The following is a 26,136-nucleotide window of genomic DNA, read 5'->3' as shown; positions in this document are numbered from 1 at the left end:
GGTGGGATTCTCTAGTTTTTAATTCCATTAAAATCTAAGAAATCTATTTCTGGAAACTGGAGATATCTGCAGTCAAGCAAGCTGTCCTCCCACCAGAAAATTATGAATAATAAGCCCACTCCACTATACACCCCTCCTCTGTGTATTGAACATCCTCTACCACCCTGGAAGTTATGTATCAGGACCCCTTCATTCAGCCCAATGCCCCCTTCTCCCACCTCATCTCCCACCATCTGTGCAGTAAAGGGGTAATTAGTGGAAATTACTGATCCAGGCCCTACATGCTGAGCGGTTGATATAATACCCCCTAACACCCGGGGGACATCAAAGCTACCCCCACCCCTACCGCTGGTGGATCGGTAGGAGCCCCAATACATTGCTATGCCCAGGGGACAACAATGCTGTTGACGCCTCTGGAAACCCCCTTCTGAAAATCCTGCGTTTGCCACTGGCCTGCAATGTCTGAAAAGGCCTGCCTTCCTTCTCTCCCTCTACCCCCTCCCTTTCTCTAATGACCTCATCTTTTTGGGCCTAACAAAGTCAATATGTAATTACATTTTCATAGAAATGCAGGGTCATCCCAGGTTCAGTATGAAATTTGCCAAACTGGGATGTCCCTCCTTCAAAGGCAAGTGTAAACGGGGCTCAACCTGGGTATGTCCCTGGAATTGAATTCCCTTGTTGGTCTCTGTGTTACTGGTGTGAAAGAGGTAGGGCTACTTTACATGTTGCTCCCCGTGTAGTGCTGCTAAACACACGTGTATGGGCGCTCAGTGACCCACCAGTCATACTGCCTATGTACATGTAATGAAGGTTATACAAATGGCAAATCCGATCTAATGTTGTGGCATGTGATGGAGACTTGGGCATTAGGCTGCCCGGCTGGCGCAGTAGCACAATGTACAATGGTTCCATCAGTAATGCATAGTGTTACAGCCATCTGCCAGTCACCTTAAGAACTTTACCCCCACAGTACAGGACAGGTGATAGCTAAAAAGCATGGAATACATTAGGTCTTCATTTTATTCCTCGGCTGTCACCTATATTCCCCACCCCCAGCTCATCTCCTGTCCTGTGTAAACAGTTTAAGGCAACCTAGGTGCGTACACACTGGGCGATATAATGAACAATATCACCCATTTTGGCCCTTCTAATTGATATCGCTCATAGTATCGGACAGTGTATACGCGATGGCGATGAACCCGCCCTGTCATCATACAGATAAGGGAGCACATCATTCTGACCCCTAGTGGCAGGGAAACACTGTACTTTAAGTAATTTACTTAATTCTCCGGCAGAAGTCAGAACATAAGCAGCCGTTTGGTCACACATGGGTCTGATTCAGGGGTGGCTACAGATGCCGCTGCGTGCATTGGTGGTTGCCCCTCAGTGACTTCATGCCCATGTCACTACAATGCCCTTCCCTGGTGTATATCCATGTGTCTGATGTGCAAGGACTGGGACACCAACTGTCAGCACCCATAGGCGAAAAAATAACACATTTAAAGATTCAGTTGTCTCATACCCTCCAACATGACCCATTCCATTAGGTACAAAATGCTCTGTTCCTGGACTTCCCTGCCAGTGGCAGTTACAGATCTTGGACTCTAGCACAGTCCAGTATTCAAAGAGGGGGGTCACATCAACTGCCAGTAAGTCCAGGACAGTGATGTTTGGAGTGGCATTAGGTGTGGCTCCCCTTTTTGAATATTGGACTGTGCTGCAGGCTCACATCTGTAACTGCCACTGGCAGGGAAGTCCAGAAACAGAGCATTTTGTACCTAATGGAATGGGTCATGTTGGAGGGTATGGTTGTCTACATTTTTCTTTATTTCATTTGAAAAAGCAGTCTTATATTATGGAATTATCATGACCAGAGATGTTCTATTAATAATAATAATGCTGATGATGATTTTTTATAACAATAATAAAGAATGTAACACAAATTTACCTGATCTAAACGGCATAACCAAAGCTTAACTAATAAGATTTTTATACTTGAGCAGTATCAGACTGGAGCAATAATAGCCCACCAGGGAAATGCAGGAGCCGGAATGGCTGAAGGGTGTGGCCAACCATTGGGTAGGTGTGGTTATTAGAGGGTGGGTGTGGCCATACCATGAAGGACACAGCATTGTATTCTCTGATTCCCAGACACTGCACTCTGCCCAACTGGTCTAACACATTTTGGGGGTTATTCTGGTTTATTTGCTAGGATGCTAATTTGCATACTTGCGAGTGAACAGATCCCGCCTTGCATATCGTGTTACGCCGGACCACCATTCGCAAGGCGTGTATGTTCACAATGGCTGCGAATGGATGTTGTACATAAACATCCATTCGCATGCCACTGGCACCCTCCCACATTTTTGATGGTCGCCGACCATGTGGAAGGTGCCACCGATGTGGAAGGTGCACGCATATGCAAGGTTGCTCTGAGCAGATGTCAGCTGCCCACCCCCCCGCATGTCCATCACGGACTTATTAGCATGTGAAAGGCCAGCGTTCTCAAGGGAACGCCCATGAGAACGCTGGCCATTCTCATATGGTAATGAGCCGCCCCACCACCCAGCATTCATAAGGTTGGGTGCAGAAATGCGCATGCGTCTGCGCAAACACAAAACATTGGTCGCGTGGGAAGGCACGCGGCCATGCGAACCGACCTGAATAATTATGTGTCATTACTGTTTCCGGAGTTTCCAGAATATTTTTATGCAGCATGAAATTATAGCATGCACTAAAAAACATTCAGGTCAGGCCCCCAGATGCATCAAAACCTGTGTGACCTAGATCTCAGAGCCCCCACCTGTAGCATACATTCATAGACATAGATCAGAGCAGGGCTACCACTAGGAATATTGGGACCCAGGACTGATTTCCAGTGCCCCCATCCCCCCCCCCCCGCCCAACTCCCTCCTTCATCTCCCCACCGTTCCCATCTCCTGCTCTGACTCGATCGTCCCCTCCTGCTGAAAGCAGCAGGTCCCAAAGAACAGGCTTCTTCGATGCAGGACACCGACAGCCAATTAAAATGCAGCACCGACTGGTGAGCCAATCAGAGCTCATGTACCGGCAGCTGCTCTGCTTGGCTAACTTTACACAAGCTCTGATTGGCTCAAAAGCCAGTGCAGCATTTTAATTGGCCGCCAGATTGAAGAAGCCTGTGCTGTGGGACCTGCATCAATCGCAGCGCAGGAGCACACCGGAAGCAGTCTGGGGGGTTGCGGTGGGCAAAATGAGCTGCCCGGGCCCTTCCGGAGGCCAAGGCCTGGGACAGCTGTACCCACAGCACCCCCTATTGGTGGCGCTGGATAAGATACCCCACCTGAAGCATACTCTGACATATATGAAGATCAGAGCACCCACTAAAAGACATAGGGCTACATTTACTAAGATGGGATGTTGCCCATAGCAACCAATTAGAGTCCAGCCAGTAAGCAGCAACCAGTAATACTGTGTGGTTGCTGTGATAACCCCTGGAAGGAGGAGGAGTCGCACTGAGGAGACATAGAAACATAGACTTTGACGGCAGATAAGAACCACTTGGCCCATCTAGTCTGCCCCTTTTTTAAACATGTTACCTCAAACCATACTTGATCCTTATTTTTTCGTAAGGATATCAATATGCCTATCCCAAGCATGTTTAAATTGTACTACTGTATTGGCCTCTACCACCTCTGATGGGAGGCTATTCCACTTATCTACTACTCTTTCTGTGAAGTAATTCTTCCTCAGATTTCCCCTGAATCTTCATCCCTCTAGTGTCAGTGCGTGTCCTCATGTTCTGCTGCTCCTCTTCCTGTGAGGAATGTCTCCCACCTGTACCTTCCTCCCCCCCAGTGTCAGTGCATGTCCTCATGTACTGCTGCTCCTCTTCCTGTGAAAAATGTCTCCCACCTGTACCTTCCTCCCTCTAGTGTCAGTGCATGTCCCCGTGTTCTGCTGCTCCTCTTCCTGTGACTAATGTCTCCCACCTGTACCTTCCTCCCTCTAGTGTCAGTGCATGTCCTCTTGTGCTGTTGCTCCTCTTCCTGTGAATAATGTCTCCCACCTGTACCTTGTTATAACCCATGTTATATGTGAAAGTTTGTATCATGTCCCCTCTTTCCCTTCTCTGCTCTAAACTATATATTAAGATCTTTTAGGGCCAGATGTATCAAGCTTTGAAGCTTGATACATCTGGCCCTTAGTCTTTCCGGGTAAGTTTTGTGATGTTGCATCTCTATACTGCTTCTGTAACTTTGAGCTGTCCATGGTGCTTAAATGGCTTACTAGGCCAGGCAGGGCCGGCGCCACCACTAGGCAGCTCTAGGCATTAGCCTAGGGCGCCGGCACCTGAAATGGCGGCAGGGCGGCATGATGATGGAGGGTTAGCGAACTGTGTAAAAAACTTGCGGCGCCGGCGTCCCTGCAGTGCTGGAGCGGGCAGGAGTGTCCGTGCCACGGGGGTACCTGCGGCGCTGTCATTGTGTATAAAGCTGGCGGCGGCCGGCGGGGTCCCTGCAGTGAATAGAATATAACTAGCGCTATGCGCGCGGCGGCGTGGGAAGCGCTAGTTATTTTCTATTCACTGCAGGGACCCCGCTGGCCGCCGCCTGCTTTATACACAATTACAGCGCTGCAGGTACCCCCGCGGCACGGACACCCCTGCCCGCTCCAGCACTGCAGGGACGCCGGCGCCGCAAGTTTTTTACACAGGTACACAGGTTTGAGTAGATAAAACTCTCCAACTTTGACACTACAAAAACACACAAAGAATAACACATTAACCGGCATCCTGGCCCAGTGTATAGTTCTGAGTCGAGTGGACAACTTGCTTCACCACATGTGCACTAGCAGCCATATGGCAGCCAGGATGAGCATTGCTACATCTGTATATACTGTCACGCTAGGCTTGATCAGTGGAACTGGCAGGTGATGTGCAGCTGAGGAAGCAGTGGTTAAAATGGGATGGAAACTTGGAGGGCGTATATAATGCTTTCTCCTGTGATGGTTACAGGAGATACCAATGAGAGCTATTACTAGAAAAGATGGCAGAGATTAGTTGAAAGTTTTGCAGATTTAATGAAGAGTTCTATGATACAGTTCAACCAAGAAACACAATACAAAGTAAGCCGTATACTGCACAAGAGGATGAATATTGGCACTTGTAAAATTTGAAGAGTTGCAGGTTGTAGTAGAAGACGAGACTTGAAGAATTCTGTGAAGGGTTTGCAGGCTAAAAAAATTGAAGACTGTGGCTTTAAGGCTGAAGAATAGAAGACTGTGGCTTTAAGGCTGAAGAATAGAAGACTGTGGCTTTGAAAGAATTGAAAATTGTGGCTTTAAGGCTGGAGAACTCAGGAAGGCTAATCCACAAAGACAGCTTCCTGTGCAGGAGACACATACAGTATGGATAGAGGACACATCCATTATTTTGCCCAACCTTCTGGCGCAGCCCACACCTGCTCTGCCAGACCTCACAACGGCGGCACCAACATGCTATGACCCGGCACCTGGACCCTGCCTCCTGACAGTCACCACTTCCTGGCACCGCAGCTGCAGCATGCACCCAGCAAGGTAAGCCTCCAGGAGCTAACATATACAATACATACAGAAGGACTCAAAGCAAAGGGAAGTACATGTATTGGAAAACTTTACAAGATAATTTTGGGCAAGGCACAAGAAAAATAATGCAATTACTACAGTAATAGTATCACAAAATTCTCCAGAAATGTTCACAGAAATAAATCGCTATACAGTATATAGTCATCCTGGACTCAAAGTATCTTGTTTCCATGACTTCTCCATTATTCAGAAGGTGTAGGACAAAGGAAATCTCTTGGCAAGCCCTAAATTCTTCTCAATGTAATTCTACACCCAAAATAGCCATACAATATATGGGAGAGGCACACACAATAATCATCATGTATAATCTGCAGTACAAATAGAAAAAATAAACTGTTGTGGAAATAAGGAGCCAGGAGATGTAATCATATATTTGGATGTTAGATGAGGAATTTGGCCGCATTTATGAGGTTGACCAGTAAATGTCGACATACTGTAGTCATGATATTGGCAATGAACATTCCATCAAGTTGACGATGATGTAACTCCAAAATAGTTGAGATGTTGACAATGTATTTATTATTTTTATTCTATTTCTAACCCTACCCTTATCCCTTGCCATAACAGTAACCCCAGCCCTAGTTTTAACACAAACGTAACCCTGATGGCAACTTTAACGATATCCCAAACCTTATCCTGAATTTAAAGGTAACCTTAACCCTAACAGTAACCTTAATCATAAAAGTGACCCTAACAGTAACCTTAACCCTAGAGGTAACCCTAACACTTGCCCCAGGAGTTATCCATAATGCTAATCATAAAGCTAACAATAACCCTGATGTTAACAGTTACCCCCAACAGTAACCCAATTCTAAACCTAGTGGAGATGTCTACATCACGCAATGACAGCATTTTCTATGTCAACATTCCGTTAATATTAATATTTTTCAGGTGTTTTCTTTAATTATGTCATCCTATTAACCAAGTCAACATCCTTATTGTCAATATTCTAAATGTCATCATTGTGACTAGATAGATAGATAGATAGATAGATAGATAGATAGATAGATAGATAGATAGATAGATAGATAGAGTTATGACTACACATGACACCAAACCTCATAAATCTTGTGTGAGTCACATTGCATCACCCTATGTACAATGTAACCGCATACAGACCGCTTATTAACCCAATAGTTTTTACTACAGTTCCCATCTCTTCATAGATATCAGCTTTCATAGCATATTAATAGTGGTGTAGATATCATTTCTCTGTCCTTTTAGGTCCTTCAAAAAGAGAAATTGAGAAAGTCTTTATTATAGAAGCAAACATAAAGAAATGTTAATGTATAATAATAGTATAGAAACATAATTTTAGAAACATCACATGTATATAGAATTATTGGGTTTCAATAAAAATATGAAAATATATTTTCTTTAGATTCTGTTGAGGGTGGAACATATTTAATGGATTTGGATGTGTAATCATTAGAGACCGGATTATATGCATTTGCATATTTGCATATGTATTTGCATATTTGTCCGATTTTCTGTAGTAATTGCATATTTCACCTAAATGTCTTGATTGTGCATATTTTGACAGGTTGCCGGTGGAACGCTGAGCGTCGGCTCCATTCCCCTAGCATTTACCCTAGCTTCCTGCCCGTTTTTCTGCTATCTGTAAGCCGAGTCCTCTGAAAGGCTGACAGAAGCGCCCATCAGAGGAAAGGATTGAGTGAGCGGCATGTCAGCGCGGCGGGGGGTGGGATGTGGGTGGAAGAGCTGATACGCTGCTAAACAGTGCAGTGTGTAAGCTCTTCCAGCTACATCCCACACCCGCCGCGCTGACAGGCTGCCCGCCTCTGCTGACACGCGGGAAAGCATTGCGCGCCGTGCGGGTGCTGGAAGCCGGAGCCGTGTACACTAGTGTTCTCAACCACACAAGAGTGAGAGTGGGCCAATGGTGAGTGTTACTGGCACTTACAGTGCAGTATAGTATTTGTGTCACTGCTGGGGGCATTATATCAATTTATCTGCTGGGGGCATTATATCAATTTATCTGCTGGGGGCATTATATCCATTTATCTGCTGGGAGCATTATATCTGTTTATCTGCTGGGGGCATTATATCCATTTATCTGCTGGGAGCATTATATCCGTTTATCTGCTGGGGGCATTATATCCATTTATCTGCTGGGGCATTATATCCGTTTATCTGCTGGGGGCATTATATCCATTTATCTGCTGGGGGCATTATATCAATTTATCTGCTGGAGCATTATATCCGTTTATCTGCTGGGGGCATTATATCCATTTATCTGCTGGAGCATTATATCCGTTTATCTGCTGGGGGCATTATATCCATTTATCTGCTGGGGGCATTATATCCGTTTATCTGCTGGGGGCATTATATTCATTTATCTGCTGGAGCATTATATCCGTTTATCTGCTGGGGCATTATATCCATTTATCTGCTGGGGGCATTATATCCATTTATCTGCTGGGGGTATTATATCCATTTATCTGCTGGAGCATTATATCCGTTTATCTGCTGGGGCATTATATCCATTTATCTGCTGGGGGTATTATATCCATTTATCTGCTGGAGCATTATATCCGTTTATCTGCTGGGGGCATTATATCCATTTATCTGCTGGGGGTATTATATCCATTTATCTGCTGGAGCATTATATCCGTTTATCTGCTGGGGGCATTATATCCATTTATCTGCTGGGGGTATTATATCCATTTATCTGCTGGAGCATTATATCCGTTTATCTGCTGGGGCATTATATCCATTTATCTGCTGGGGGCATTATATCCGTTTATCTGCTAGGGGCATTATATCCATTTATCTGCTGGGGGCATTATATCCATTTATCTGCTGGGGGCATTATATCCATTTATCTGCTGGGGGCATTATATCCATTTATCTGCTGGAGCATTATATCCGTTTATCTGCTGGGGGCATTATATCCATTTTACTGCTGGGGGCATTATATCCATTTTTCTGCTGGGGGCATTATATCCATTTTACTGCTGGGGGCATTATATCCATTTTACTGCTGGGGGCATTATAAATATATATTTTACTGCTGGTCATATACTGCTTACTAATTGTATGCTGATTTAAATAAAAAAACATAAATTACTATATATTCTGTATTTATTATTTTGCATATTTTGAAGATTTTCATGCATATTTTAAGTATTTTTCATGCATATTTGCATGCATATTTCGAGCTTTTTTTGTTGCATATAATCCTGTCTCTAGTAATCAGGTATAATATAGCATGCACTGACGAGGGTCACAGTACAACATTGTACAGTACAATAGATTATCCCCAAATACATGGCAGCTTTGATAGAGAATGAGAGACTGTTAGGGCAGGACCATCTTCTGACTAGCAAAGATAGGGCAGGACCATCTTCTGACTAGCAAAGATATATAAGAAGATGAGGGAGACCGATTTATTTTATTTTACAGTTTAATATTATTTGTTTTTAAATTAATTGACTCCTATAATAGAAATGAATACTTCAGTTTTATTGTTATCACCAACTGAATATTTTCATATTACAGTACACAATGGCCCTTATTCACATTGGCGCGTATGCATGCGAATTCGCACGTTTCACCCTGCAACCCCCATTGCGCATGTGCAGCAAGCGCACTGCACATGTGCAATGTCATTAAAAAATACTCGCAAGCAAACTTTCGCGGAGATTTCTCAGTGCGAACGAGTGCATCGGTAGTAGGCGTGCAGTGGGCGTTAGCATGGGCGCGACCATTATAATGAGCAAAAATGGGCGTACACATGGGCGTACACATGGGCGTTCACTATGAGTGGTGGGAGTGCTTTCGCATGAGTGCAAGAGGGATTGTTCCCCTCCAACGCAAAACTTTTCGCCAGCTCAAAGCAGGTTTTTCGTTTCGCACACCTTGCTCCTTGTAATGTGCTCATTCGTACGGAGCAAACACACGCACGAAATGGCTAAATCAATGGGTAAATCAATGGCACCTGCACACTATTGACACCAATACATGGTTGATTTCATGAGACAATTACCTCAGCACAACTTCTGATTGCATACCACCAGCAATCAAGTGTTAGCAGATACAAACTTCTTCTGTTGCTAAAGTTATTTTGACCAAACCAATGCGCTAAAACCAAACAAATCCCACCCTTATAAATTTGCCTTATGTAACATACCACCACTATTGTCATTTCTACTCTGCTATATTTAGCATGTTGCCCCTGTCAACATTAGTCGACATGTGTCACCTCACATGCAACATAGATATCAGATACTTCCTTTACAACACAACACGTGTGCATACTAGTATTTGGTTTGCGAACATTTGGGGAGTAGAGCATGTTCGTTAGCAGCTTGAGGTGAGTGTGCGTGCGCAAATGTGTGGGTGCGTGCGACCAGTTACACGTACGCGCAATGATAGACCACCCCCCTTCTTAGTATGGTTGCGTGCGAATGATTTCGCAAGCACTGTAGGCGTGCCTTCGCCCGATGCGTGCGTGTGTTTTTTTCCGTAAGAGTGCTTGCGAATGTGCATGCGAGCGCATGAACCTGAATGAGGGCCAATGTTTGACAACAGGGATTAACATTGTGCTCTCTAATTTCAATAATTAGATTAGAAGTGTTAGAATTTGTACATGGATATTGATATAAGTATGAATAGAAATATACTGCTCCATTCATTAGGACTATATTATACTATGTATTGTTTAATTATCGCGTTATGCTCTTTTTGCATCCAATAATTTTAATTTTCATGATGTTTTTTTTATTGTGAATAAATTAATCTTAATTTTTGCAATTTCATGTTAGCCACAGAGTAGATATAGGGGGTGTTCAAACCCTGCCGCTATTTACGCAAGCGGAGATAGCGGCCACTGCCTATTCCTTGCTGTAGTTTCCAACAGCATTGAAGGCAGTTTCCGACAAGACAGATCTGAAAAAAAGTCGGATTCTCAGACATTTTTCGACAATCGGCGGCCTTATTTGCCAAAACTTGGACTTTCAGACACTTGGTAGCCAGAAAATTTCATTTAATGTGGAAAATCGAAAATGGTCTGAGATTCCAACTGCCGTGACATTCTGACAGTCGGAATCATGGACTGAATACACCCTAAATGAGTCATTTGTGTTTTGTGCAAAGTGTATAATTTAGTGAGATACATTTTCTAATATTTGGCCTTATTATGTAAGTATTCACTTGAAATAAAACAGTTTAAAATGTAATAATCATTTAATGTCACTAATATATATATATATATATATATATATTATTATTATTTTTTTTTGGGGGGGGGGGGGTGTTATGTCTTCTGCCGTTGCTGTACAGTATTTCTAGGATGTATAGGGTACAGAATATACCACTGATGTATAAAACAGGGTAATATTGCAGTAACATGAAATATATACAGGTATTGATGCAAATACAGCTCCAGTGTTATCATACCTGATAAGTAGGTTCTGCACCTTCAGGCTCATTGTGTCCGGTTCCTGGAAAACATATTACTATGAGTAATTTTCAAATGTCAAGTTTGCATAACAAAGTTTTATATAAGACACACAGCAATTTTATCAGCTGATAATCACTGTTAGTCCTAATTAGAGATGTGCAGTTAGTTCTCCAGAATCCCTAATCCACCCTAATTTTCAGGATCCAACAAAACCCTGTCCGGATCTCCAGCTGAGTGTGACATCACGCACTAATCCTCCCTTGCAGCACCCTTACCCTCCTTCCTCAGCAGCCTGACCGTAACCACGCCCTCTTCTGCTTAAACCTATTCCCCGAGCCACACCACCAAACTCCCCAGCACACAGCCTAACCCTACAGCCCCTTCTAAATGTCTAATCCTAACAGTAGTCTAACCTTTATCTTCTCAACCCCGCAGCATAACCCTAAGTCCCAGCTCTAGTGCCTAAACCTAACCCTTGTTCCCAGGCCGCAGGTGAGCCCACTCCGTATACTCACCAATTGGAATCATAGCTGTTAGTAATTCGGCGTCTGTATCCTGATACTTTTTAAGGTCCGGGCAATGGTCTTTTGACGGCAGTCGGGATGCTGGCGTTGGCCTATTGAACGCTGGCATCCTAACAACTGGGATGCTGATCACTTTTTTTTTGAACGACTGTAGGGTTCTGATGGGTGTACAAGCACTTAGCACTCTGGCAAGTAACTAACTCGGGGGGAGATGTATCAAACATTGAAAAGATTGGAGAAGTCGTCCTTAACATTCAACCAATCACCTTAGAGGAGTATGGATCGTTAGGTCTACAGCAGTTAGGTCGACAAGCATTGGGTCGACACTATTAGGTCAACATGCAGAAAGGTTGACATTGGTCTAGGTCGACATGGGTGTAGGTCAACATGCCCTTAGGTTGCCACAAGCATTAGGTCAACATGGGCAAGTTCGACAGTCAAAAGGTCAACATGAGGTTCTCTGTCCATTCATATACACTTCTACATGACAAACTACTTTCTCCATACTGCACAACATCTTCAATAAATATCATCACCCAGACATAGAAACATAGAATTTGATGGCAGATAAGACACATCAGACACACCGAAAAAAAAAGAGAGAATCAATGCATGCGGCTGCCAATTATAAGAACAGTCATGGGTGTGTGGATCAATAAGTACCTGTGTTAAGAATGAAGATGAGTATTTTTCACAAAAATGTTTATTTCGTAATCTCTTTTCACAGCAATACACTTTTCCCAACGTCCCTGCCGTTTCTTTAAACCCTCTAAAAAAAACGATTTGTCAAACTCACGTAGGCTTCTGTCTCGGCGATGACTTCCTCATTTGAGATGAATTTTTTTCCCGCGAGCCACGTTTTCAGTTTAATGAACAGAAAGAAGTCACAGGGAGCAAAGTCGGGGCGAGTACGGTGGATGCGGCAACAATTCATAGCGCAATACATGCAATTTGTCTGCAACAACTGAGGGATGAGGGAGCTGGTGCATTATTGTGGTGGAAAAAATACTCACCTAGGAATCAACCTCAAATTTGATATGGCATTGTTTGAAAGATGGTAGTACATGATAGTAATACCAACTTTGCTCAGCAACGCCACCTGTCTTCAAACACAGGTATTTATTGATCTATATATATACAGTATATATACAGGTTGAGTATCCCCTATCCGAAATGCTCGGGACAACGAGCATTCCGGATAGGGGAATATTCCGGTTTTTAGAATAAATAGTTGTAGCCATACTTACCTGTCCCCTGATGGTGTCCGGTGGTCCCTCGGCGTCCACGCAGTCCCCGGACGTCCACAGCAGGCCTCCGGCATCTTCTCCGGGTCTCCAGCGGTCCCAGGAATGCATTGCGCGAGTGTGCGCGCGCACCGGTGACGTCACCGGCGCGCGCGCACACTCGCGCAATGCATTCCTGGGACCGCTGGAGACCCTGGAGAAGATGCCGGAGGCCTGCTGTGGACGCCCTGGGACTTGGTAAGTATAAAAAGAGGGTTAGGGAGGGTAAAAAAAAAAAAAAATTCGAATGATTCCAAAAACCACGGTTTTTGGAATAATTCGGATAATAGATATACGGATACGGGATACTCAACCTGTATATGTGAAAATTGGATAAGGGTCGCCACTTTGGTGTCCTGATTGGGTATTTTTATTTAAACAATGTTCCCTTAAAAAAAGGTGTCAGCCAGTCTTTAAGAAATAGAGTATTGGTATATTACCCAAAACGAAATGTAAACAGTGGATAAAGAAGCGGCGATCTGGAACCGGAAGTATATGGTTAAATATATATATATATATATATATATATATATATATATATATACTCCAATAAATGATGGCACTACCATATGTGTGTTCTGACGAAGGGAATCAAACCCCGAAAGCTTAACTTTAATACACTGAATTTCTTCTGCTGAATTTTTGCCTCCGGAGCGTCATCATTTATTGGAGTTTATGCATTATTGTCGTTTGGGCACCGGGGCCAGGTGTTATTATTGAAGAGTGCCGGCAGGATTGGATTTCTATATATATATATATATATATATATATATATATATATATATATATATATATATATATATATATATATATATATATATATATATATATATATATATATATATATATATATATATATATATATATATATATATATATAAATAAAAATGTTTTAAATGGTATAAAAAAAGTATTTAATTAAATCAATACAGTAATAAAAATGTTGCATATAAAATACTTTTTAAACAATAAAACAAGGTGGACGTGGATATAAAATAGTTAGAAAAGTGCTTATCTTAAAAAGAAGATTCTGGAGGCTAGGAACATATATATATATATATATATATATATATATATATATATATATATATATTCTCAAATAAGTCCAGCATTGAAGTAAACACTGAAGAGGGCACTCACCGATTGATGCAAAAAATATTAGTTTAATCCATATTCATAGGTCGACGTTTCGGCCCTAAACGGGCCTTTGTCAAGACAGCAACAGCAGTGATCATACAGGACAGTGATGGTGTAGTGACTACTAGGGTCAACCCTCCAGATATACCCAACCTGATTGGGGCAAGTTGATTACGTAATTGGAAAATATAGTGCACCTGACAACAACTTGGTGCAACATCTAACATAGTACCCAGAAGAGACACTCACCCACAGTAATGAGAGTAATGGAAAATGGCTTAGAATTCGATATGATCTAGGCTATAACAAGAGCGATATATTAGCTCACCATAGATTACATTATGGGATCCAGCGGGGAGCAGGCTCAACGCACAAGCTACACACACCTATCACAGGTAGGCTAGTAATACAAATCCACAGCCGGGGCGGAAGCCACTGTGAGGTGCACGGCAGAATCTAATCTTTTTTGCATCAATCGGTGAGTGCCCTCTTTCGGTGTTTACTTCAATGCTGGACTTATTTGCTATATGTGAATATCCCCCTTGGAATATCTCTAAAGGTGCACCCCACTAATTTACTCACTTCTGGATGTGAGTGCGGACCCAAAACGTATACTGTACATACATACACACATACATACATACATACATACATACAAACATACATACACACACATAATGGGCAGGCAAAAATATATGATTAAAATTCATTATACTTTACCAAGTAGTCTTTTTTTAAGAAAACAGAACAATCCCAGAGAAATCAGGATCAGGATAATGACGTTACCAGCCACAATCCCAGCGATGACTTTAAAATCCACATTCCTGCGACCTAATAAAAAGGAGCAATGAGTCCCTGCATATTGTAGACTGTACTCCCTGTAGATAGGGTTACACAGTAGTAGAGAACTTCTTAGTGTACATTCTTTTTGCTCCTTAAATTCCTGAAGTTTTACTTACTCAACACTGTTGTATTATGTGGTTCTATGAGACTGGCACTAAGAGACTGAGGTGGTTTGTTTACCTTACACATTGTAATCTTTCTGGTGCATCCAAGATGGCTGCCTCACCTGGTACGACTGTGGGTGGAATGTAAAATACCTGGAACGGTAAGTTATGTAAGGGCTCTGCCTCTAAATTTGTATACTGTAACCAGGGCCGGCGCCACCACTAGGCAGGACTAGGCATTTGCCTAGGGCGCCGGCCACTGGAGGGCGGTACTGAGCCGCCGAGGTACCATAGAGAGGTACCAGCAAGCAGGGAGCGGGGAGTGATTTAAGCGCGGCACTACCCGGGGGGGCACCCCCATATGCCACAGTATCGTCCGCACCCTCCCCCCCTGGTGGACGGCGGGCGGCGCAGGGGACTTTTTGCCTGGGGCGGGCGGGGGCTTGACTGTAACTTCCCTATTATGTGCATTTTATGACCAGGGTAACCCATCCAAAATGGCTGCTTATCTGGTACATTTTGTGGGTGAATTATGTAACTATTGGAAGTTATTAATGAAAATGGCTGCACTGACCCTGCAATATGCTCATTGTGTCCATTATGTTCACTGGTTTTTAGTGCTTTCTACTATAGTAGTACCTTCTGTGCTACATTTTAAATGCTTTTCTGATGGAGCAGAGTACTATATAAACAAAATCCTTCTTATTAATAATAATAATGATGATAATAATAATAACAATAATATTTGATAGATTACAGGAGTTTTGCTGCAACTTTGCTTTTGTGGGAGAAGCACATCTTGGATGCACCAGTTTATCTTTGTGATGACCACTTACAGCGCCACAGTCTTTATGTACAGTATACACATACGTTACCTGAAGTATGGAAGACTCTGGAGGATTTATCTGAAAGGCAAACACATCAAACATGAATGGACTCTGTATATTAAAGCATTGTTACTTTGGGGGATCACAGACCATTTACCAACAGTTATTGAGGCCAGCAAACAACCCTGCAAATTAGCTACGAGGACTGATGTTTCAGGTTTGCGATTGCGTATTGCGAATATACAATGTGCTGACTATCACAGTCGCTGGGGCGTTCGCACAGAGGGGTCGGGTAGTGGGCTGGCAGGGGGCTGTCACATGGGGATGCCCAGTGTTTCCTGGTAGTGCCCACATAAATGGCGGGTGCACCCAGAATAACGCTGGGTGTCCCCATGTAAAAAAAGGCCTGGCAAAGCCTGCACGGGGCATCACATGATGTCAGTGCCTGCCCCCTGTTTGCCCATCTCCGGCCAGATAAAATTCAGATCAGACTGACTTTTAGCTGTGAGCGGGCGAAAACTCGAAATCATTTGATGGAAGGCGACTTATCAAATTATTTTTCGCACATACACCCTCTTGCGAATGGATGTGTCAACGAACACAACTATTCGCATGCCAGCGAAGGGGGGCAGGCGAGGGGGACCAGCAGCGATGGCGGCGGAGGCGGCGGGGACTCGGGGCAAGCTCTTTTGCCAAGGGGCATGCGAGCATCTCGTGCGCGCGTGCCCCTTAGCAGGGGCTGGCGATAGAAACTCCAGATGGAGCCAGCACCATCTGTTGGTGACGTGAGGGAGATTGGTAGACTAATGAGGGAGAGAGGGAGATCACTGCTATGTCAGGGAGTCTCCTGCAGAATGCAGGAGGGGAGGTAACTATGGTGTAACAGTGTAATGTGGGCTAGGTGACATGGGGGAGATTGCTAGACTAATGAGGGAGAGAGGGAGATTGCTGCTATGTCAGGGAGTCTCCTGCAGAATGCAGGAGGGGAGGTAACTATGATGCAACAGTGTAATGTGGGCTAGGTGACATGAGGGAGATTGCTAGACTAATGAGGGAGAGAGGGAGATCATTGCTATGTCAGGGACTCTCCTGCAGAATGCAGGAGGGGAGGTAACTAAGATGTAACAGTGTAATGTGGGCTAGGTGACATGAGGGAGATTGCTAGACTAATGAGGGAGAGAGGGAGATTGCTGCTATGTCAGGGAGTCTCCTGCAGAATGCAGGAGGGGAGGGAACTATGATGTAACAGTGTACTGTGGGCTAGGTGACATGAGGGAGATTGCTAGACTAATGAGGGAGAGAGGGAGATTGCTGCTATATCAGGGAGTCTCCTGCAGAATGCAGGAGGGGAGGTAACTGTGATGTAACAGTGTAATATGGGCTAGGTGACATGAGGGAGATTGTTAGACTAATGAGTGAGAGATGGAGATTGCTGCTGTGTCAGGGAGTCTCCTGCAGAATGCAGGAGGGGAGGTAACTGTGATGTAACAGTGTAATATGGGCTAGGTGACATGAGGGAGATTGATAGAATAATGAGGGAGAGAGGGAGATTGCTGCTATGTCAGGGAGTCTCCTGCAGAATGCAGGAGGGGAGGTAACTATGATGTAACAGTGTAATGTGGGCTAGGTGACATGAGGGAGATTGCTAGACTAATGAGGGAGAGAGGGAGATCATTGCTTTGTCAGGGACTCTCCTGCAGAATGCAGGAGGGGAGGTAACTATGATGTAACAGTGTAATGTGGGCTAGGTGACATGAGGAAGATTGCTAGACTAATGAGGGAGAGAGGGAGATTGCTGTTATTTCAGGGAGTCTCCTGCAGAATGCAGGAGGGGAGGTAACTATGATGTAACAGTGTAATGTGGGCTAGGTGACATGGGGGAGATTGCTAGACTAATGAGGGAGAGAGAGAGATTGCTGCTATTTCAGGGAGTCTCCTGCAGAATGCAGCAGGGGAGGAAACTATGATGTAAAGTGTAATGTGGGCTAGGTGACATGGGGGAGATTGCTAGACTAATGAGGGAGAGAGGGAGATTGCTGCTATGTCAGGGAGTCTCCTGCAGAATGCAAGAGTGGAGGCAACTATGGTGCAAATCTTTACATTTTTCGTTCTTCTTTGCTACTTACCTTGCACAGTTACGTTGATACTTTTGGATGATTTTCCATGATCATTCCATGCTGTGCAGTAATATTTATCTGTATTACTAGATATCATGTCCGTCAGACTGACCTCCAGCCATCGTCCAGTAGTCCTGCTGAGAACCTCATCTTCTCCTTTTATCCAGGCCACATTAGCAGCCGGGTTACTGTCCACCGAGCAGAGTAACCTCAGTGAGTCTCCTTCCAGCACTGTCACGGCTTCCTGTATTATTCCTAGAGAAACACAAAACTATCAATATTTGTAGGTGAAGTTGCTGCCTTAAGCTGGGTACACACTGTGCAACATATCGCCTGTGGGGGGAGCTGGAGGGAAAGCTGACATCAGTAACCTCATGTACTGTACACTTACTGATGCATGCAGTGATGGAGTGCTTTAGCGGTGTCTTCCAACAGCCCTCCATGCAGTCTGACGGAGGATGTAACTGACAGGGGCTACATTTCCCCTTATACATATTAAAGGGGATGTAGTCAGAGAGAGAAGAAAGCTATATACTGTATAGGGAAGTTGACACAGATGGAATGGATACGAACGGGTACATTTCCGTTCTCGGTCATGCATCGTACATCGACAAGTTTCTGAATGTAAAAATTCAGCCAATGTTGCAAATTTACGAATGAAAATCATGGCTGGAAACACAAGTGCGAATCCATAGACTATCGCCCAAACTCGGAAGACTTTACCATAGGCACAGGTCACAAGATAATTGAAGGTAACACCAAGGGTGAAGCCTATTAACCTAAGGGATACCTTAAATTAACCTTGCAGTCAGGCTAAAGTGCCGGTTCCATCATAGCACTCAATTTTATTTTCATAACATTGAGTTCTATGGGACACGGCCAGCCAATCCCTGGCAGAGCTCCTCTGGAGGGGATTCATCATTACCTGAGGGGATTCCCATTGACAGATGTCAGTGGATTCCCCATCCTTTACGTGGGATATGGTAACTAGGTGGACAAAGGCAAGGTCAACATTCATCGGGTCGATCACTATAGGTTGACATGCATGAAGGTTGACAGGAAATTTTTCACTTTTTTTTGATCCAACGGGTGGTATTTCATGCTCTACCATCCACTAGGACGTAGTGGGAGAACACAATAGTGTGCCAAGCTTAGCTATGCACTGTGCCCAAAGCATGGCGAGCGCAGGTAAACACGGTGCACTTTTTTAGTTTCCATGTCAACAGTTTTGGCATTCGGGATTAAAAAGTGAAAAATACCACGTCGACCTTTTGAATGTCGACCTTGCCCAATTTGAAATAATGTAGACCTAATGTCCCTGTTGACCTGAACCCATGTTGACATTCAGTCACGTCGACCTTGATGCATGTCGACCTTCAGCAGTCAAGCCAATGCATGTCGACCATGCTCTTGTAGACCCTATGACCCGTATCAAGTTATGCAGAGGAGCAGCATGTGGAAGCACCTCAGGTTTCCATCTGCTGCTCACTCACTCACACCCCCACTTCCCTTTCCATGGCAGCCCTCTCCTGATCACTGTCTCATCACATCCTCCTCCCACTCCACAGCAACCCCACCCGTTCCTAAACAAGTTCCCATTTCTTTCTCACTTTTTCTTCACACCCCCTCCCCCATGCACAGCACTACTCCCCCTCCCTACACAGGTTCTGCTGAGTTGCTCACATCACCCTTTCCCATCTAGGGTTCCCCCAACGACAACTCCCCGCACAGGTCCCCCTCTCTTGCTCGCACCTCCATTCACAGCATCTTTCACCTGATCACACTCTCCTTACATCCCCTCTCTCTTACCCTCTCTTTATCTCTGTCCCTGACACCATCTCTCTCACCCTGTCTTTATTTCCCCTCTCTCTATCCCTGATAACAGGTCTCTCACTCCGTCTTTAGTTCCCCTCTCTCTATCTCTGATACCATCTCTCTCACCCCATCTTTATTTCCCCTCTCTCTATCCCTGATACCATGTCTCTCACCCCATCTTTATTTCCCCTCTCTCTATCCCTGATACCATGTCTCTCACCCCATCTTTATTTCCCCTCTCTCTATCCCTGATACCATGTCTCTCACCCCATCTTTATTTCCCCTCTCTCTGTCCCTGATACCAGGTCTCTCACCCCATCTTTATTTCCCCTCTCTCTATCCCTGATACCATGTCTCTCACCCCATCTGTATTTCCCCTCTCTCTATCCCTGATACCATGTCTCTCACCCCATCTTTATTTCCCCTCTCTCTATCCCTGATACCATGTCTCTCACCCCATCTTTATTTCCCCTCTCTCTATCCCTGATACCATGTCTCTCGCCCCCTTCTCACTGTTTCTTCTTTCTCCCTCTCTCTTCTCATCTATCCCTGAAACTTTCTCTCTCATCATTACTGGGGCATTTTGTGTGTAAATGGCACTTTGGGAGGCATTATGTATATGGCACTACTGGGGGGCATTATGTGTTAACAAAACTAAAATGTCATAGGAGGGCAGGCAGGCATACTTCATAGGGGTTGGGATCGTTTGGTCTGCAGCAAGTTGGTCGACAGTCATAAGGTCAACACTGTTAGGTCGACATGGGGAAAGGTCAACATGGGCTTAGGTCAACATGGGTTAAGGTCGACATGTCAATAGGTCGACACAAGCATTAGGTTGACAGGGTCTATTTCGACAGTCAAAAGGTCGACATGGGGTTTTTTCACTGTTTTTTACCCTAATGTCGACGCAGTCAACATGGACACAGTTTACAGTGCACCGCATCCCCTCGCATCACTTGCTTCACTTGCCATGCTTTGGGCACGGTGCCTCGCTACCCTTGGTACAATATTTTATTCTCCCACTGCACCCTAGTGGATGGTAGGGCATGAAATACGGCATGTCGGCACATGTCAGCTCAAGAAAACAGTAAAAAAAAAACATATTGACCTTTTGACTGTCAACCTAGACCCTGTCGACCTTATGATTGTGTCGACCTAATGACCCGTCGGCCTAAACCCATGTCAACCTTTACTCATGTCGACCTAATGGTGTCGACCTAATGACTGTCGACCATCTTGCTGTAGACCAAATGACCATATCTCCTTGATAGATACCCCACTGTGTGTATAGTGTTACCTGGAATTGCCGGGAACACTGGATTTAATTGTCAGGGGTTCTTTTGATAAGAAGGGGATTAATGATTAAGATCATGCTAGAATTACACCCTGCCTGGTTCTAGACACTCCTATGCAGGGCTAGAAATTTTATTTTCTGCAGTTCCCACTCCTAATGTAATGTGCTGTGCCACGCCCATGTTCAGGTGCAGTCTTTGGCTAACCTGCTAAACTCTTTCAATAATGCCACAAGCTGCTGAAGGCACCTCAAACCATGCTTTGATTTCTACTGTTACTCAATGCTTTGTCCCCAAGATGCATTGGAAACTAAACTGCCTGATCGGAAGCCTCTAAAGAAACCTCTTTGCTGAGCTGTAGTAGTGTGCTCAAGCTCAATGGGACTGAACAGGAGTGAGCCATGCTTGGTGTGGGACTGCTAAATATGTGCTGAACTGAGCTCACTGTGAGAAATGCTTTGCGAGCGTCTCTTCCACAAAGAAGAGGTTTCTGATTTGACCACCCTTTCAGTTGACCTATAATCTGCCTGCTTGTTTTTCCCATACCCACCATTTCAGCAGAACGTACCTTGATGTATCAGCTACTAAACTGTTACCACTGATCTATAGCTGATAAGACTGCAAACAGGGCTCCTCTGACTGTTATTGGCCATCTTTGTTTTCTTACTGTTTTGCTCCAAGTGCAAAATATGCTGGCGCTATAGAAATATTAACATGCTGGTGTTGTATGTTAGCTTAATAGTTATGTCAACAGGACATCACAATGCTGTCACAATGCTGTCCGCTCCAGGGGCATGTCTGGCATAAGGCGTAAAAGGATCCCGCTACGGTGCTGCTCATTTGAGACCATTTATTGTCAGTAAGGGCTTTTATTTAAAGGTCAAAACACTTATTAGAGCAATTTTAATGTAGTCCTATCACCATACCTGTATGTGGGTAAACGCTGATCTCTGGCTCCCTCGGGGAATCTGTAATAAAACAAAATTTTTAACAGCACTGAATTCCCATCTTTTTATGTTACTTTATTTCAGTGATTCTCAAACTTTTTTTCAATCACGGCGCCCTTTACATTTTTTTTCTGGCACCCCCTAGGCCACATTTGCTTTTTGAGTAATTTTGAAGAAAAAAAAAAAATGGATTGGCTTTGGTTTGTCCACATATTTTATGGTTGGAAGCCACCAGCACTGGTTTTGCCTATTACATTGACATTAACTAATTAGTAAGCCTGCTCAAAGCAAATGCTTTCAAAGCTAGTCTGCTACTTTGTGATTGTGCATGTGTAAGAGAGAAAGAGATGTAGTTTCACTCAATGCCAACAGATGGCAGTATTTCGGAGACACACAAACAGGCTCTTTTTAATGAAGAAAAATTATTCGAACGAAGTCTACGTTTTAATGATGAAAACACCCGAATGATTCTCCAGAGAAATTGTGACTGTGATATCATTGTGATTGTATGCAAATGCTAGGTGGTACAACTTGAGCGCACTCTAAACAACCCCCTTTTTTTGTCCATTAAAAAAAAAAAAAAAAAATATATATATATATATATATATATATATATATATATACTGTATATATGATTTGAATTGGTCCTCAAACACCAACCCAAGGCACCCCTGCAAGTGCTCCGAGACACCCCATGGTGCCATGGCACGCAATTTGGGAACCACTGCTTTATTTGCAATATAGAAAACAGATGCTGCACAGAATAATGGACCATGGTGCCCCAATACACTGAGCCTGGCTGGTACCAAACAGATCAAAATTTTGAGCTTTTATGGAAGATGATAATGGCCGGGACGTCTTGTGTTTCCATAATAGAACCTCTGTTTTAGGGCTGGTGCATATGTTATGCAGCTGGCGCAGAATAGCAAAGACCACCTACTGTATTAGCATTTTTTTTTTTCTATTCCATGACCACTACTGCATTAGGTTCATAGTGTTTTAAAACATGTTACAGTGGAACGAACACATTTTATGGGCACGTTATTTATTTATCAAGGTTATTTAATATAAGGACTGCAAAAAATGGGTATTTAAAGCTTGTCCCTGATTGACGGTGGTAGGCAAAATGGGGTGATTCAGGTTCACTCTTGGTTTGCTAATGGACAAAACCATGTGCACTGCAGGTGGGGCAGATGTAAAATGTGCAAACCAAGGACCTATTTCTGGTTGATTTATTTGTGCGCATGTCACATGCACTCGTGCGAATGGCAGTCACATGCCTCATGTGACGCAACGCCCATAACCAGGGGTTAAAGTGGGGGGGAACGGGGTGGAACTGAGTTCCACCACCTCTAATGGTGAGATGGAACTAGTTCAGCTCTGTCTTGGCCCTGGCAGAGTAATTCTAGCAGAAAAGCATTATAGTTTACATGGGGGTACCAAAAACATTCCACTGGCCCTAGCTCTGCCTAGTGGGTGGAGGGGAAGGGGGGGGGGGGGGTTATTAGGTGGTAGATGGAAAAGAGTACCCCCACCTCTCCAGGACCACATTTTGCCCTGCCCATAACACATGGGAACTTGATTGTTTGCAATGGTACACAAAGGGGAGTGTACTCCAGCTACCCACACTCTTGCGTGTACCTAGTCACAATCACGTGAACGCAGATTCATGCCTTGTGCCTACATGCGCGCACACGCACAATGCTATTTTTTCTCTGCGATCTGTAGGCAGATACACACATGCAACCCATTTAATCATGTTCAGCACTACACTTCATTTACATCTATTGTCTTATCTCATTGTCTTTATTGAAAGTATTTAAATTAATTAGTGTCTATTATTACTTTACATGGAAGTATTTTGTACAGTAGGTTTATGTTGCTATGTGTAATGTTTAAATTATTCATCTACGTACACAAATACACGTGTGCCTTTCCTATGTTTACTGGGTGTTTATACCTAAATGTGTTTGCTGTTGAAATGATTGTGTCATGTTTCATTGAATAAGTGTTATTTTAAATCCCACTCATTTAGATTTTTCTGTAGCCCCTTTCTATTTTCTGTTTGTTAATTCTGCAATATTTTTTTTTTTTTTTTATAAAAAATAAAAACTACAATTTAAAAAAATAATGTGGATGAAAGTATTTATCTGAACTTACTGAACATACTAGTGTGTGGGGCTGAAGGCAACGGGTAGTATTCAAAAACAGGGATGAGCGGCCGGCGATGGGGTTAAACAGTGGGGATCTCAGAAAACCAGCGATCCTAGCTGTTTAACCCCCTCGCAAGCTGCTCACCCTATTCTACGTTCCGGGGAAATCCCAAACAGCGAGACCCGCGGCTAATGCAGGGAGCCCACTGCATTTAGCTGCGAGTCTTGCTGTTTCTGCAGCCGCATATACCAAATTCCCCTAGCTCCAAAAACTGAGCGAGGTGGAATCAGCATATGCGGAGGGGGGTCAGTTGAATACTATCTGGGCGAGCGGTGAGAGCGAGCAGGTAGCCCTGCTCATTGTCACCACTCGCCCCTGGCATTGAATACTACCAAATGTGTCACGTTTGTGGTTTTATAACCATCAGGGGTTAATACTAAGGTGCTCATGCGTTTTTTGTATTGGGCAAAATTGCACACATTGAAGATATAATCAACAATACATGTTGACATAGACAAGGTCTTAGTCAACCACGTCCATTCACATGCCACAATCCGGAAGCCATTCTTCTCCCTCCATGAGCCCCTACACTTGACACACTATAGCCTTTTTATATAGAAAAACATAGTACCTGACAACACGTCATCTATCAATTACTAATAGATAGACATCAAGACCATTGGACTCTTTGTTTGGTACATAATGAAATCATGTATGGACAAAAGTTAGGTTCTGTTGAGCTAAGGATATGTGCAGGTTGAAAAAGATCAACATTAACCCCTTCAGTGGTGAGGTTTTTTTTTAGGGAGTGCTCCCCTCTGGGCGCGCTCCCTAAAAAAAACCCCACCACTGTGTCCCCGGGTCCGGGCAGCGCCGCTGAACCATCCCAGGGGCAAACGCAGGATTTTCAGAAGGGGGTTTCCAGAGGGGCGGAGCAAAGCACGGAGATGGACACTTAGGTGACCCAGTATATGCTGGGTCAGTTAAAGTATTATAGATAGACCAAATGTATATAAATAATAATAATAATAATAATAATAATAATAATAAAAAAAAAAAAATATATATATATATAAGGGTATCAACAGCAGTGTAGACCCCTGGGTATAGCAATGTATTGGGGCCCCTACCGATCCTCCAGTGGTAGGGGTGGGGGAAGCTTTGATGTCCCGCGGGTGGTAGGGGGTATTATATCAACCGCTCAGCATGTAGGGCCTGGATCAGTAATTTCCACTAATTACCCCTTTACTGCACAGATGGTGGGAGATGGGGTGGGAGAATGGGGCATTGGGCTGAATGAAGGGGCCCTGATACATAACTTCCAGGGTGGTAGAGCATGTTTAATATGCAGAGGAGGGGTGTATAGTGGAGTGGGCTTATTATTCATAATTTTCTGGTGGGAGGACAGCTTGCTTGATTGCAGATATCTCCAGTTCCCAGAAATAGATTTCTTAGATTTTGGAATGGAATTAAAAACTAGAGAATTAAAAACTAGAGAATCCCACCTACCATATGATATTGGGGACTAGGGGATCAGAGTTCAGGAGGCAGAGCAATCTGCCAACGAGTATATAAAACTACATACCAGGTGTGTGGAGCTGGAGCAGTAACCAGCTGCTGGAAGGCTGATATCTCTGGTTCTGGGAACAGTAGAGACAAGCTACTAGTGTCCATCAAAGGGGAAGAGTCACAGGTTTTGTAATATAACCTCAGAAAAACTTTAGTTCAGACAGAACCTGAAATATCTTATTGGGAATTGCAATTAAGAGGCTTGGATGGGGACCACTGCTTTAAAGTCAGATATCTCCGGTTCCCAAGGGCCGATTTTTAAAATTCTTGTACCCATGGAAAGAGGGGACCTTCAGCTTTCAGCCTAAGGCCCTTAGATTCCTTGAGGGGTTTCTGGGTACTCATAAACCCCCCCTGCGTGCGCTACTGCTGCCCGGCCATGTGCCCCGTCCCTGCATGCGGCAACCTGGCTTGTCATAAGCTGGCGCTGCAGGCTGTAGCCATCACCCAGCACTTGTAGTCAACTCCCCTTATATACGCCCCAGTTTCTGC

General features: G+C 44.0%; 1 protein-coding gene across 1 annotated transcript in view; it reads right to left on the bottom strand.

Moving 5' to 3' along the window:
- Window positions 1-26,136, bottom strand: part of LOC146041464 (B-cell receptor CD22-like) — a 133,891-nt gene that overhangs the window by 71,592 nt on the left and 36,163 nt on the right. The window contains exons 5-10 of the mRNA XM_083161441.1: window positions 21,901-21,942; window positions 17,877-18,122; window positions 15,799-15,828; window positions 14,697-14,807; window positions 11,029-11,072; window positions 5,496-5,574 (exon numbers count right to left, since the gene is read on the bottom strand). Of these exons, the coding sequence (XP_083017567.1) occupies window positions 5,496-5,574; window positions 11,029-11,072; window positions 14,697-14,807; window positions 15,799-15,828; window positions 17,877-18,122; window positions 21,901-21,942 (552 nt within the window). The remainder of the gene's footprint in view (window positions 1-5,495; window positions 5,575-11,028; window positions 11,073-14,696; window positions 14,808-15,798; window positions 15,829-17,876; window positions 18,123-21,900; window positions 21,943-26,136) is intronic.

The sequence above is a fragment of the Crinia signifera genome, chromosome 19 (assembly GCF_055691185.1).
Source record: "Crinia signifera chromosome 19, ASM5569118v1, whole genome shotgun sequence".
NCBI classification, from domain to species: Eukaryota; Metazoa; Chordata; class Amphibia; order Anura; family Myobatrachidae; genus Crinia; species Crinia signifera.
This window is presented reverse-complemented; position numbering and strand designations above follow the sequence as displayed.